Source organism: Phycodurus eques, chromosome 10, assembly GCF_024500275.1.
Source record: "Phycodurus eques isolate BA_2022a chromosome 10, UOR_Pequ_1.1, whole genome shotgun sequence".
NCBI classification, from domain to species: Eukaryota; Metazoa; Chordata; class Actinopteri; order Syngnathiformes; family Syngnathidae; genus Phycodurus; species Phycodurus eques.
The window spans coordinates 23419463-23434470 of record NC_084534.1 but is presented as its reverse complement, the minus strand read 5'-3'; the positions used below and the strand labels follow the sequence as shown (position 1 = coordinate 23434470).

The 15008-nt window shown below is 41.8% G+C and overlaps 1 protein-coding gene across 1 annotated transcript in view; it reads right to left on the bottom strand.

Annotated features, from left to right (window-relative positions):
• rbm6 (RNA binding motif protein 6) overlaps window positions 1-13867 on the bottom strand; it is an 18312-nt gene extending 4445 nt beyond the window's left edge. Inside the window, exons 1-21 of the mRNA XM_061687938.1 lie at window positions 13774-13867; window positions 11893-11942; window positions 9565-11026; window positions 9329-9418; window positions 9158-9227; window positions 8306-8379; window positions 5270-5344; window positions 4861-5152; window positions 4616-4773; window positions 4425-4528; window positions 4280-4349; window positions 4119-4176; window positions 3944-4002; window positions 3773-3863; window positions 3096-3193; window positions 2131-2433; window positions 1904-2053; window positions 1764-1829; window positions 478-711; window positions 322-396; window positions 1-4 (exon numbers count right to left, since the gene is read on the bottom strand). The exon at window positions 1-4 is cut by the window's left edge and continues 97 nt beyond it. Coding sequence (XP_061543922.1) covers window positions 1-4; window positions 322-396; window positions 478-711; window positions 1764-1829; window positions 1904-2053; window positions 2131-2433; window positions 3096-3193; window positions 3773-3863; window positions 3944-4002; window positions 4119-4176; window positions 4280-4349; window positions 4425-4528; window positions 4616-4773; window positions 4861-5152; window positions 5270-5344; window positions 8306-8379; window positions 9158-9227; window positions 9329-9418; window positions 9565-11026; window positions 11893-11939 — 3580 coding nt within the window. The 5' untranslated portion in view covers window positions 11940-11942; window positions 13774-13867. The remainder of the gene's footprint in view (window positions 5-321; window positions 397-477; window positions 712-1763; window positions 1830-1903; window positions 2054-2130; window positions 2434-3095; window positions 3194-3772; window positions 3864-3943; window positions 4003-4118; window positions 4177-4279; window positions 4350-4424; window positions 4529-4615; window positions 4774-4860; window positions 5153-5269; window positions 5345-8305; window positions 8380-9157; window positions 9228-9328; window positions 9419-9564; window positions 11027-11892; window positions 11943-13773) is intronic.
• Between the last annotated feature and the right edge of the window lie 1141 nt (window positions 13868-15008).

The following is a 15008-nucleotide window of genomic DNA, read 5'->3' as shown; positions in this document are numbered from 1 at the left end:
TCAGCTTTGTGGGAAACATTTAGGAGATATTTAGAACACTCTTAACTAGACGCTAGCCAATTGCAGGGCACATATCGAAATACAACCAGTCGCATTCAGAGCAGTGGACATTTTCGAGTATTCAATCAACCTAACATGCATGTTTTTGAAATGTGGGAGGAAACCCGAGAAAACCCACATAAGCACTGAGGAAACGTCCAAACTCCACACAAGAAGGTCAGAGCCGAGATACCAACATCAATCCGCAGAACAGTGAGGCAGACGTGCTAACCACTTGGCCATTGTGCTGCCCACTTTCAGAACCTGCTCTGTTTCACTCACTTCTTTCTCCTGGTTCTCCAGCGCCTCCAGCTCTTTCTTGGACCTCTTGATCTTCAAGTGGATCTCCATGTTTTGCTGAGAGTACAAACAAGCGTTAAAAGGAGAGTATGCATCTACCAAGGCTGGCGTTAGCGGTGCCAGCAGGCAGTACTGTACTTTGTGCAGGTCTGACAGCTGCTGGTGGCGGATGAGCGCGTCCTTGTTGGGGAACTGTCTCCTGCACAACAAACAGGCAATCTTCTTCCAGTCCGTTAGCTTGTCCTCTCGGTCTTCGGAAGGCGCTTTGCCAACCTGGCCGCTGTGTACCACCTCCTCCTTCTCCTCCTCCACCTCCTCGTCGCTTCCGGCGGCATAGTCTGACGCCAGCATGCCCAAGGAGCCCATCGGCCGCTAACGACACAATAAGACGTGTTTAAAACCATGTGATGACTTGCGTGAAAAAATCCTGAATATAAAGTGTTCCCCCCGCCACATGGCAGTTCATCATTCTGTATTGTGGATTTTTCTGCAAGTATTTTTGTTATGGGTAATGTAGTACCACGTTGTGTTGCAATCTGAGATCTACTGTAGGAGATGCAGCAAGAGGCAAGCAGAATACGCTCCTTCAGTGTGAAACCGAAAACCTTTTTGTTACTTTAATATTTTATTCCAAAAGAAAAAAATAAAATATATGCCTGAGATTATTGATGTATGCCGTTTCTATGTGTTGCTGCTGTGTGTGTATGTGCTCTTAAAGAGCAGTTGTTTAGAGGTTTACAATTTCCGTAACATCTATGCTAATTTTAATTAGCCCGTTAATAGCTTTTCACATTATATGAGAGCATAATGCTAGTGTACATTTGTTAAACAAAAGTGGTTTGGTTCAAGATTGGTATTTATATATACGTTTAATTATTTTTAAGTCACAAGTAGGACTGCAACTAATGATTATTTTAATCATCTATCAATCTGTGGATTATTTCTTTCAATTCAGGGGATTACATTTTTTTATTTTTTAAATTTCAATACCTTTATTTAAAAAATAGACATCATAAAACTGTCAGTGCAGAAATGCACAAACAAATTGATTATGATTCACTTACTGGGTTGCTCTGTAACATGTCAGACAGAAAACCGGCAAACATTTTGATTTTTGGTTTCGAATGTGAAAGCAGATGTTTGCAAATCTTGTATTTTGATTAATTTGAAAATTCAGGAAATCCTGGAAATTTGCAGTTAATAGCAATAATTTTTTTTTTTTTTTTTATGGGAAGGCCAAAAATGCTTGCAAATGTTTTTGTTGCATTCAAATACAATTACGACATGTTTAAAAAGTGTGTTTTAATACATCTGTTTAAAAGGCGTGGGAGGGCTATTTTAGGTTTAAACTATATCACTGATGGGTCTGGAATGTAATTCCCACAATGAACGGGGGGGAGGGAATCAGTGTAATATCCTTATACCTTTGGCTTTTCATCTTTTTTAGCTGGAGCAAGAGGCTTCTTGAAGAGATCCTCACTGCCTGAATTCTGTGGGCACACAACTACATGACTGAGTTGAAAGTAATGAGATGAAAAACTTGGCAGATGCGCCTACTCCTGACCTTCCTTTCAAACACGGCAAACCCGGCGTCCGCCGTCTTTGATTGCTTCCTGTCGTCATCCGTCCCGCCTCTCAGCACCGGCGATAAGGAACGCACACACTCCTTTTGCCGGTTCTGGATCTTGGCCCAGCGCTCCATATCCTTCATGATCTGAACAATAACAGACATTCGTTCAGTGCCTCATTTTCCTTTATGTACACATTTTTCGAGATATTTCTATAAACAACCTTGACAGCAGCGAGACTTTTTGGCTTCTCGTCCCTTCTAGGCGAGTCGTCGTCATCCTTCTTCTCAGGAGACGGCGTTTCACGGTTGTCAGCAGAGACTGCCGCTTGCGTGGTGGGCAACGGAGGCTCTGAGGGTCTTTTCATGTCCAGAGGAGCGTCAGCCGCAGGATTGGAGAGAATGGCTTGGTCCTCGGGAGTCATGACGACAGACTGGTGCCCCTGGTTGCCTCCGGGCACCGGGACGTATGCCTTTGTTGCAGTGTCCCAGTACAGGTACTCTTGGTTCTGAGCATTGTAGAAGTACTATGGACAAACAAAAATGTTAGAGTATGACACACCGTGATGAGATTTCAGTGTAAATACTGTAGGTTTGTACTTGTGAAAATGCTCCTCAACTCCAACACCTATATCACTTTCACAGCCTAACATAATTCGATTAATAACAGTAAAGACTTTTTTTCCACTTCAGTTATTTTTTTTATGCAGCCTTGGTTTTACATGTGTAAATGTATCTCATTCTGAGATACGTACAAAAAGTTATTGATGATTTTAAAAAATTCGGCCATAATAGTAAAGACAATCAAGAAATAAATACACTAATCTCATGGCTGTCCAATGCAAATGGAATCTGAAGGACATTTCTTAAAACTTGTATGGGAAAAAAATCAAACAATGATAACTTGAATATTGCCACAGCTTTGTTGATAGAACCCACTGAAAGAGCAAATGGTTTTGGCCAAATGAAATACACTTGTTGCATTATGCCATGCTTAAGAAAAATTTGTTTTTTTGCACAATATTTAATTAAACTAAAATACATTTTCATCACAACTGCAAGACATGATGGCATTATCAAGTATCAGTACTTGATATCGGCGAGTACTCAAATGTAAGTACTTGTACCCTTACTTGTTTGAAAAAAGGTTGTCTTTGTGCATCCCTACCGTGTTGTGTTGTATACTCACTCTGGAGCCAGGGTCATAGTACAGGGTGGTCTCAGGGTCGTAGTAGAAGCCTGATGTGGCGTCGTACAAGTAGCTGGACGTATCTTGTGTGTCGGCATCTGAGGGCATCAAGACAAAGATACACAGCCTGGAATATTTTTATTTTGCCGATTAATAACCGTACATTTATATTGCCTTGGTTTACAACGGAGTTACATTCCTATAGTAGTGATGTAACCTGAAGTTGGAACACGTCATAGACTATCACTAACCTACGCTTCTCTGTTTACGACGGTCCCAACTAGGCTTTACACGATCAGGATTTTTGGGACCGATCAAGTTAAAAAAAAAAAAACATTTTCTGTACAGTTTATCCTCACAAGGGTTGTGGGCGTACTGGAGCCGTCCGTCCCAGCTCAAATGATTCTCTAGCATTTTAAACAAAAGATAAAACACCAATGACCACCAATTTTCTCCACCCCCCCACCCATTTGAACTTGCATTCATTTTTTTCCACAGAATTTTATTAGACTGTCTAGGTTAATACTTGGTTCGCTACAGAGGTAAAGTTAATGTCCACTGAGTTGATACTATGCTTCAGTGTCACTGTTAGGTAATTCCACACCTCTGCACTAGTGACTATATGCTGGCTACACACTGTTAGATGTCAATGTTGAATGTCCTACAGATGTTCTTACCATACGATTGATTGGCGGCGGCTGCGGGCACTTGAGCTTCAGTCGCCTGGCAGGACGGCTCCACAGCTTGACAGGCATCATAGCCAATTCCCTGTGAGGTGTTACATGAAATGTACCATTTATAGTGTGATTTATGGCGATTTTGCCATAAATCACTCCTAATATATATACCTGGCTGGTTCTGGCATCTACTGACAAAGGTGGATTACTGCTGTCAGTTGGCAAACCGGCTAGGGATAAAGCACAAAACAATTTTTTAAGTGCATTCACATTTAAGGCTACTGATAATCACCTTTACGCAGGCTACAAAACACCAGGCTGTGTGAGTAAGTGAGGACATCCCAACCTTGCATTCCAGGAGGTGGCTGCATTAAGGGTTGCGGTTTGGGGTAAAACTGCTGCTGCTGAAATACCACGGGGGGGGGGGGGGAAGAAGAAGAAAAAAATTAAACATTTCACCTGACTGGTCTGATGCTTTCTATCAGTATACGTAAGAACACAACTGACCTCCATCGTGCTGGCTGCGGGCTGATAGCCTGGAGTAGAGCTGTTTGGTTTGTCAAACTCTCTTCTGAAACTACAACAGGTAGATAAGTAACAGTGGCTCCTGGACACAATGCGATGAATCACAAAACTTGACCCGATGACTTACCTCGGGTTCTTTAGGGGTTTTGCAACCTCGGCATACACTCGGACTCCGTCAATATAAAGGGGATTTGGCTTGGTGAGGAGTAAGTCGACCAAGCGTGTCACTTGCTACAAAACAAAGGAAGACTTGCTCGACAAACTGTAGCGTAAACATGACAAAATATGCAACACATGCCTATTTTATATGTAAGGTACCTCATGGGAGTCCATGTCAACAAAGCAGAAGCACTTTGCTCCAGGTGTCTTGGCCTTGATTAGACGAACGTTTCTCTCATCCAGATAAGCAAACGGATCCAAGGCTTTGAGAATGGCCTCTATTGTGGTGGTGGGCTTTATATTTTTTATGATCATGGCTGTTCAGGGAGGTCAGAAGAGAGCAGGAATAACAATGAATAACAGAATATTCCAATGCTTTACGACTGGAAGACAAGTGTACGTACTTTTACTGTCCTTAAAGACTGATTTGGACTGATGGGAATTGTGGTGAGGGTTGTTCTGTTGGCCCCAAGACTCGGCTTGCGTCTCGCTTTCCTGTTGGTGAAACTGCTGGTCCACCTGCTGCTGCCAGGCCTCAGGGGTCAGGTCAGAGTTGCGCTGCCACTGGGTGGGACACAGCGGCTCCTCTGTGCCTTTTGGCGTGGATCCGTTGCGGTCGGACTCAAATTCTTCTGTTGGACGATCGGGTCTGGACAACTGTGACTCCGGGGGTGGAGGCAGGGTACGATGGGATTCCTTGTTCACACAAAAAAGAAAGAAAGGGGGGGTGGGGTGGGACCCCAAAAACATCTATAAACGAGCATTTAAGCCTGGCTAATCTAAATGATACATTCCACCCTTTACAATACTTACATCAACACTACCTTTGTGGTCATCTGGATGAGAGTAGCTAATGGAAACTGTTCTAGTGCCAATCTTGAGGGAACCCTGCAACAAGAGCACAGGAATGCAATCAAGATGAGCCTTTAAAAAGGGCCAATAATGCCTAAAATAAGACCAGGGACACCCGAAATGACACTGTGGCAGGGGTACTTAGGGTGGTACACTGATCCAAGAGCCAGTACCATCCTTGAAACGGGCAATGAGCCCCCCCACCCCCTCGAGTGAACTACAGTATTGCGGTATGTACAAGCGAAGGCTCGATGTATTGATTGTTGTCATACTAAGAGCCTGTGAACTGTTTTAGTAAAATGAGCCATCTTGTTACGATATGCCAGACAATTGAGTCAAACCATCACAGCCTCAAGCTGTCCTCTTCATATTGCACATTTGTCTGACCATCAGTCTACAACCCCAAAGCCAGACTTTCATCAGAGAGAGAGGAAATTCTCAAAGAGAGAAAGTGGAAGTTTGCTTTGCTTAATCAAAATGGTGATGACAATTAATTCATCTGACTCTCATTTGAGGAATCAGGCTGCAGGATACGAACAAAATGCCATCTACAAAGCCCGGAAAAAACCTCAGGAACACATGCATACTTCGAAAAACAATCTAGCGGTAATCTTTCACAAGAATATGCAGATTAACCACAAAAAAAAATAGATAGAAAACACAAATCCAAGGGTGAATTTATGTAAAGAACGCCAAACCATATAGTGCAAGCTATTGTCTGAAGTTACTATTTGTATCTTGAAGGATTTTGACACTGCAAACTAAACTTCATTTTTCTGTGTGCTGAACACAAAGATAACAGAAAAAGTTGGAAATATGTCAGCACCAAACAATCAGGACATAAAGTAAATCAATGTGTGTCCCCCTCCTTGTCTTCGAACAAGTCGCAGCCAGCGCTTTCCATGTGTCAACATGTTCAATAGACTGAAAAGAAGATGAAATACAAAGAGTCCAAGTTCCACAATGAACCATTTCCATCAGATACCTTTGTCTTGAAAAATAATGAAATGATTACACAAAAGAGAAACAGACTGAACACAAGAATACCAAAACAGTCACCAGCCGCTTTAGGAAATATTTAACCAGATTGTGTCAAATAAAAACCATCAATGCCCGGTGCTAATGATTCGTAAGGTAGTCATCGGAGACACCAAGTAATACGTTTGAGCACATGTTTGCTACATCATTAGGAAATCTCCTGTGAGAACCTTGGAGACCAGAAATTATAATATGCTATTCTAAGACCGTTTTCAAAGAAGTTTAGCACCAAGTCTTCAGGCCTCCTTGTGAACATTCAAAAAGATCCATTACGAAAAACCCAAAGCATCATTGACCCAGGTTGCTTCACCCACACCGGCCTTATTTCAAAGTATCGGGTATTCGTGAAGGCTGCCAATATAAGCCACCGATACTGAAGGCAAAAAATAAAAACAAACTGACATGAAGCAAGTCCTACTCGCCAGTAGATGACACTAAACTGCGGCGGTTTGACACACTGGCGAATCATCATGAGCGTCAGAAAGAAAGAACGGTCTTCGTTCACCATTATCGGTCATTGTGTTAATTGAAATTTAATGTACAAAAGCAATAGTGGTTTCGGTATTCTGTATCGCTGAATAGTCAAGAGTGTATACTCGTTCCTGGAATCAGTCTAAAAAAAACAAACAAAAAAAACTGTTATCGAACAACCCCAGACAACACCCTACCATTCCTAAGACTAGTAATCTTAGTTAGGCCAGAACATTTCCACACAACCTCTATTAAAATATAAGTCTCAAAAGCAATTGTCCTACTGTATGGACAATAAGTGCTCTTCTCACTTGATTAAATGAGGTACCAGTGTCAACAGAGTGAGCACTACAGCAAAGACTCTAAGGTGATGATAGTCAAGTTGACGTCGATTAATCGACGATGTCATTATTTTTTTCAGCAGTCATTTGTCAACTTGCTTTGCGCGGTTTTGCCTTTAAACAAGCTCGCTCGCTCACTCACTTTCCCCGTCGTCCTCAGTTGTACTGGTAGGGCGAGTGGAAGGAGGAAAAGCTTGCCGTGTGTCTGCGGGATGAAGGCTTGAGCGAACAACTAGTGGTTGGCGACCAATGTTAATTTTCACAATAAAGAGGTTATTGATTGACCCGCGTTTGTCTTCGTTTTCTCAGTATATTGTCTGTGTCTTCACTGTTTCAGGAGGGATTTTGGTGTATTTGCTGAGAGCTAGCGTTAGCGGATACTTTTTCAGATGGCTATTCATAGCACTTTGCTTTTGTTATAACTTGAGGATGCGTGTGCAAATTTGGCTAGTGACTGTGCCACGTCTCATTTTTAGTCAAACGTTTCCACGCGTTTGAGGCAGCGCTCCTAGTTTGTTGCTCCGACTGACCACCTGTTGATTTCAGTGAGGCTCCCCATGATGTTCAAACCAAAACACGCAATAGCCAATTAATCGATTTGAAGTCAGAATTGTCAGGGAGCAGCGGTAAAGTCGAAACGTCGACTAGTCAGTTTAACCCCAAAAAAATATCTTGAAATCTGCAGCATCAGATGTTCAATTACATGTTTCTAAATGAGAGGAGCTCCACAGTTCGTTTATAGTGGCGCTAGCTGTAATACCTTGCCTTGTCAGAAGTGTCACATGAGGAAAATAGGGTCACCACGCTTCACATGCATCGTTAAAACTAATGAATATTTAGTCCTCAAACGCTTCACCTGCATCATTAAAATTAATAAAAATTTAGTCCTCAAACAATCTCCTTTAAACTTGACTCCTATCTTGTTAAACGTTGTAGTGATTTAAAAGGGATAACAACAAATAAACGGAAATATTTTGGGAATAATTTGTTGGGTTTAAAGAACAGCAACGACTGATTCCTCGATCTCTGTAGTCCAAGAAATGGGAAAGCAAAGCCCACTCCCTCCCTAGATCTACTAATTGCCCTCTCGACCCCTCGTAATCCTGTTGGGAGAGGCGGCCTTGGTCGAGTGACGAGGATAGGCCACCTTGTTGGACTCCATGAAGTGGACTGCATCCTCGAGGTTTAAAAACTCCACATAGGCCGTATCGTAGCTGTAACCTGGGGACAGCATTTGAAATACAGATGGGTTTTTGTTAGTCAGTTCCAGTAACCACAGTCAGCCCGCTATAACACAAGACAGCAGTGCGTTAAAAAAAAATCTAAATGAATGAACATTCTTCTGCAGGGGAGCTTTCGTGTTCAACTAAATTACTGTACCTTCTCTGGAACATTGCATGTTTATAGGTTTTACGCTAGTCCATCTTCCGATAACTGACGGTCTTTGGAAGCAAAAGCTTTGATAAAGCCTTAACAGTTTTAAAGGGATATTCCAATAGCGGTGAACACTTGTGTGGTGTTTACCATGGCTTACAAAGCATAGTGGTATTTGGGTTCATTTCTTTTTGTGACATTTGGGCAGAACAAAGAACATATCTGTAAACAGTACTGAATATGCCCACAAAAACATTCACTTTCATCAAAGGTCTGAGAAAGGGACCTACATAAATGTCTCTGAAGGACACACACACACACACACACACACACACACACACACACACGAATCACTCTCACTCAAGGTTTACAGTGAATTCTGCAACTGCTGGCAACGGCCCAACTTCCCCAGACATGGCAAACGATGGCATTATGGGCTTTACAGACCACCACCCTCCCTGCTCCGCTTCAAAACTGATCGAGGATCACACAGGCCAAACACAAAAGCAACCATGAAGAATAAATAAGGAAGCGTGCGGAGGTGCGAACGTCGAAAGAGCGTAATATCGAGGGACATGTAAGCGATCGAGTGCCCCAAACACTTCCACAAGCTCACAGTCTTTACCTGGGACAACGTTTTTAATCTTCATCCCTGGGTGTGGCATCCCGTCTTGCACTGTAAAGGCATCAAGAACCTGCAAACAAAAATAAGGCAAAAATGTTCAATCACCTTACCAGAGGTGATTTCAAATAACGTCAAAATCAATCCAAAAAAGGGACGAGGGTGTTTGATTACCTGCTCCATTGTAGCAGATTTTGGAATGCCAATTATGGATAATGTTGTGGACACTTTTCCCTCCACTGATGCGCTTCTGTAGTCTTGATCCTTTGATAGAAGTGTCCAACAAAATATGTTATGACCAAAATACAAGCATGAGGGACGAGCACAATCGATCTAGAATTCAGCCAACTGCGTGGAACGGATTATTGATGAGTAGTCAATTCATTTTAATTACTAAAAAACAGACTTACCTTAGAACCAGATGCACTGAATTGTGGAGGGATGGCTGGTTTGGACTCCTCAATTAGTGGTGTTCCCTGAAGAGCCCCTTGTTTGTACTCAAACATCCTTCCAGAAGCTGTCCTGTAATCAATGTCTCTGTAGTCTTGATCCCTGCTTTGAAAATCTTCCAGTTCTGGCATCTTACCCGTAGTCTGTCCTTCACTGTGTGGAATATCTTTCAGTCCTTTAAAACCATCATTTGGCTCCACGGTCTCATGAGTTGACAGGTCTTTGTGGTACTTTTCATCATGCTTTGATTTGTTCTGACTCGGCTCAGAGTCTCTTTCCGCAAGCCAGCATTTACTCTCATTTTCTCTTCCTGGAGTGGCGGGAAGAGGTGTTCTTTCTTGTGGGGAGTTTCTCCCAAGTGGAGGGCGATCCATTTCAGCAAAGTGATCACCACGAGGGAAGCGCACATTTTCCCCCGGGAAGTCAATAGGCGGTCTATCCCTCTCAACAAATGCTGGTGGATCTCGACTGGTCACATCTCTCCTAAAACTTGCTGGGTAAGAGGACTCAGAAGCACCTTCTCTACCTTTGTCTGAGACAGCCGGTTTATCCTTCTGTCGGCTCTTCCATTCCTCTGCAAGAGTCATCTCTTCACCGCTCCTATAGTCCATAAGGGGACTACCACTGGATTCTGGACCCTCGCTCCTTTTGGACTGTTCTTCTGGACCCTTGAAGTCAGATCTTTGTGAACCACTGTCATCTGCAGGCATGCCAGCTCTCGTCCTATCCATTGGAGGGGCATCATTTCCAAATCTTAAAGGAGAGCGCTCTCTGCCTCGAACATCAGGTGGCGGATCAGGGTGATTTCTAAAATCCATATCGGAATCAAATCCACCTCTTGGATTAAAAGGTGGTCCTGCTCGTCTGTCTATGTCTATCATCCTCCTTTCTTGTTGAGGCATCTCCATGTTAAAATGACTGTCATCATCAATGCCCACTGGAGGCCGGATCTCCCCAAAGTTATTATTGAGCTCCATTCTGTCCATGGGAAACCCTCTCATCCCATCCATGTTGGGATTATTGAAGCGAGGCATATTATCACGAAACATGTCCCTGTCTCTCATGTCCATATATCTGTTGTTTTGCTCCCATGTTGGCACATCTCTGCCCCCCATATTAACTCCTGAGAAACCCGGTGAATTCATCAGATTGCCTCTGGGATGACCATCAAACCGCCCTCGGTAATTTAAAACTGGCCCTGGGCCAGATCTAAAACAATCCCTGTCCTGCTCTCTACCACGCATATCACGTGGATTCATGTCACGTCCCCACATTGGTGGACCTTCCATTCTTCTTATAGCCATCGGTGGTATATCCAGAGGACCCGTATGGCCCATGGGTCCCATATTCATCCCATCTCTACCCCAAAAACCAGGCATGGGATGATCTCTTCCCCCAAACATTTCTCCGTGGTGATTACCTCTGTAATAAAGTTGATCATTATTCATTTCTATGCACATTTAAAGTGACACATATCTGATATGGCTGTGTAAACAACGCTAAATAAATACAAAATATTACATAGCGTGATTTAAATGAGGGTAACCACCACATTTCTCCACTGGTCACCAGCTGGATCTTTTTCTTTATTTACTAGACATAACTCTAACAAAGCGTATTAAGACCATGTTTCATTGTTGCAGCTAAGTTAATATTTAAAGTGGGTGTTTTTAAATGTGTTAATTTGTGCATTTTAGCAGAAAAGGGTGTGTATACATCAGCGAGTGGGATACTTCGATCAAGTGACTCATTATCTATGAGTTAACGTTGTACTTGCATTGGCAGCTATCTGATACGCATCATATTTTTATCCACATTTGAAAGAGGCCCATGCCTCGAGAATCAGAATTTTACCACTTGAGAGGAAAATAAATAAATGAAAATCACAACTACATTCAGCTTTAAAAGTAATGTTTTTTTTTTTGTTTTTTTTTGTTTTTAAATCAATCAATCCCAATACAGGGGGTCCTCGGTTTCCGAAGGTACTGACATAAGGTGTTTTAACCAGTGTGCAATGAACTAGTTTGCACAGCAGGATAAAAAAAAAATTGTGAAGCAGCACAATAAGCCACACTCAGTTACTAACATAAACTAGTTCATTGCGTGGTGTTCGCAACCTCGAAATGTAAAATGTTATCAATCAAGGACCCCCCTGTATGGGTTAGTGTTTATGTCCATTTGACATTATACTATATAATACAGAGCAGTTGGGCACCATGCTCAAAATTACGACAGCAAAATCGTTGCAGACACGATGTGAAATACACCAAATAATAGAGTTTATTTACCTAAATGGAGGTCTTCCCCTCGGTCCTTGCCCTGGTCCATTCCACATTTTCTACAGATAGTATCATGACAAAAACACAATTATATGAAGCTCTAAATCTTGGCAAACATTGTTGACTTATCAGACACGAAACAAGTACAGCCGATTCAGCTGAAAAAACGCATTTATTTGCGCCTATTTGTAGATTTTGCGCCGATCTGATCGGTGTGATCGGTATCGGCCGATAATTAGCATTTTATGCTGATTGGCTTTCATGTCATAATTCGCCGATCCAATCAATGACGCCATCGATTGGCTGCGCACAAGACATTTAACGCTGCGTCCCCGGTGCGTATGAATCCAAAAGCTAGTTTATTTTTAGCCTTGTCACGTGTCTTGTGGCGCAGTACTGTAACTATCTGACAGACAATAAAGTTTTTTCAATCTTGTCATCGGTGTGGGCCTATTTTGCGGTGTTTCAGACAAACAACACCTAAGTTATTTGCAGTCTGTGCACAACTGAAGTACGTTGTGGGGAACGTCATCTAAATGCTTCAATACAAATTTGATCGGGCACTTGAAGAATGTACACAAGGATGAGCATGCCGCATTCAAGCAACGCAGTTGGGGGTGTGGGAGCAAGTGAGAAAGTTAGAGTAAGCATGTCATGAACAGTATTTTAAGTCATTTTATTACAGTAAGTTAGTACCCATTATTTTTGTCATATTGTAATGTTGATTTGAACTAAATTTATGTCAGTGGCTAATCCTTGGATGCCCCGTAGAGGTCATAGATGTTTTAACTTTTGTCTAAAATGCCAGAAAATAATTTTGAGCTGGGATGGGGGGAGGGCGTGCTGGAGCCTATCCCAGCTGTCATCAGGCAGGAGGCGGGGTACACCCTGAACTGGTTGCCAGCCAATCACAGGGCACATAGAAACAAACAACCATTCGCACTCACAGTCATGTTTACGGACAATTTAGAGTCTCCAATTAATCCATGTTTTTGGGATGTGTGCCTGGAGAAAACCCACACAGGCACGGGGAGAACATGCAAACTCCACAAAGGCGGGGCCGAGGATTGAACCCAGGTCCTCAGAACTGTGAGGCTGATGCTCTAACCAGTCTCCACCGTGCCGCCCATAATAAAATCAATATGATAAAATCATCATCAGTTGTGGTCAAAGAAAACAAAACATGAATTTCACACACACACAAAAAAAACAACTCAATGAATACTTCCTGCAAAAGATTTGTCTAATAATGCTGGCCTTGTGTAAATCAACACAGATACCTATATTTAAGTGTTTTTGGTTCAGTTTGGGGTACATTGAGGGTTTAACCTTAACTCATTCAGTGCCAGCCCTCCCAGTTAACATGGATATTTGACTTCTAAAGCAGTCAGTGGCACTGAATGTGTAAATGTGCCATTATAAGAAAAACAAACGTCCATTACTTACTTCACACTACAAAACAAGTGGCCATTACTATACATTTGAGTGCCTCGCTGCAGTGAGGCTGAAGTTTATATTGGGGGGGCTCTGCTCACGTCAATCAATGGCCGCTCGCGTGCTTGGCCAACACAGGGCCAAAAAAGAAAGGCCCGCTAACGGTGGCTAAGGCTATCAACGCGTCGGCAAATGCCGAAATGACCTATTCGGAAATTATCACAAAGCAACATTCACGTGGCGTAAAACTATAATAAGGTAACCTATTGCTCAGTCAGATAGCGTTTGTAACAGCTTATCCGTCGCAAGGCTACTAGTGTGTTAGCATTAGCTTTGCAGCCATTTCGTTTAAAACGCTCAGTCCATTCAGCTACGCCGCTCACGTCTCCAAAAGGAACGACTACCTATGAAATTTCTGCGTATGAAGACTTATTGTAATCATCATTTTGCACCCACCTCGGCCGCTCTTGCCAAGTCGTCGCCAATGAACTCTGCGGTGGGCTAACGGCGAAAACGAACCGAGTGCGACAACAGCAACAACCTGCGGTGTGTCACGTGACTGACTGACGCGGCGGGAGACTTCCGGTAGTCATATCTGAGCAACGACACGGGGTCCTCGGGGTTACGAATGACGTGCAAGAACGTGATGGTGAGGGTTACGTCACCATCTATCCAGGTGAGTGAATTTAACATGACAGCCAGACATAAATATTGTTAATTTTATTATTTCATAAGCATTGTAGCAACTTGCTAACTCGGATAAATACTGAATGCCGCTAAGTGCACACAAATAAACATCAACATAATGCACATAATACAGAGATACAGCACTCAGTAATGAATGAGCAGCACTTAACCACGATCGACAGCACAACATCAGCAAATCGGCTAAAACAATACTCCACATAAAATGTTCATAATCTTAAACTGCATTGGTACAAAAAAAGTATTAGGAGCACACTGAAAAGAAGACAAACACATTAAAATACGAGATTAATATTGGGGAGAATTATTTTGAATGTTGAGAAAAATTGTGTTTTGTAATATTACAAGTGTAAAGTTGTATATTTTCGACATTTGGTTGTAACAATACAGGGATACATTCATATATTTTTGAGTCTGATTAAAGTCGGAATATTCTAAGAGTTGTTATACTTTTAGTGAACGAAGGATACAGTGAACCTAATGCTCCTTTAATTAACACTTCAATCTGATGTTGAAGTACCAAAATACAAAGTATTTTGTTTCATTATTGTAATATTACTTAATTGTAAAAAAAAAAAAATATTCAACTTTAATCACGATTTGAATCAAAAAATGTATGACTGTTTGTCTAAAAAAATAAACAACTAAAAAAAATACATGACATTTTAGGCGTAAAGTTGACTATTCTTGTAAAATTACAACTAGTTTAAAAAATATCCAACTTTTTGTCTAAAAAATATACCACTTTTTTTCTGAGAGATGTACGACTTCATGTAAAATTAGAACTTTCATCTAAGAAAAATACTACTTTCTAGAAACTATGACTTTTCATCTAAAAACTATATACCCCTTTTTCTCGAAAATATGAAATTGTTTTTGTAGCATTACAATGTTAATCTCGTAGTGTAATTTCTCTTTTCTTCTCAGGGTGGCCCCAATAACACTGGCAAAATGGAGGAGTATAATATTTATTGATAAAGCCGTCT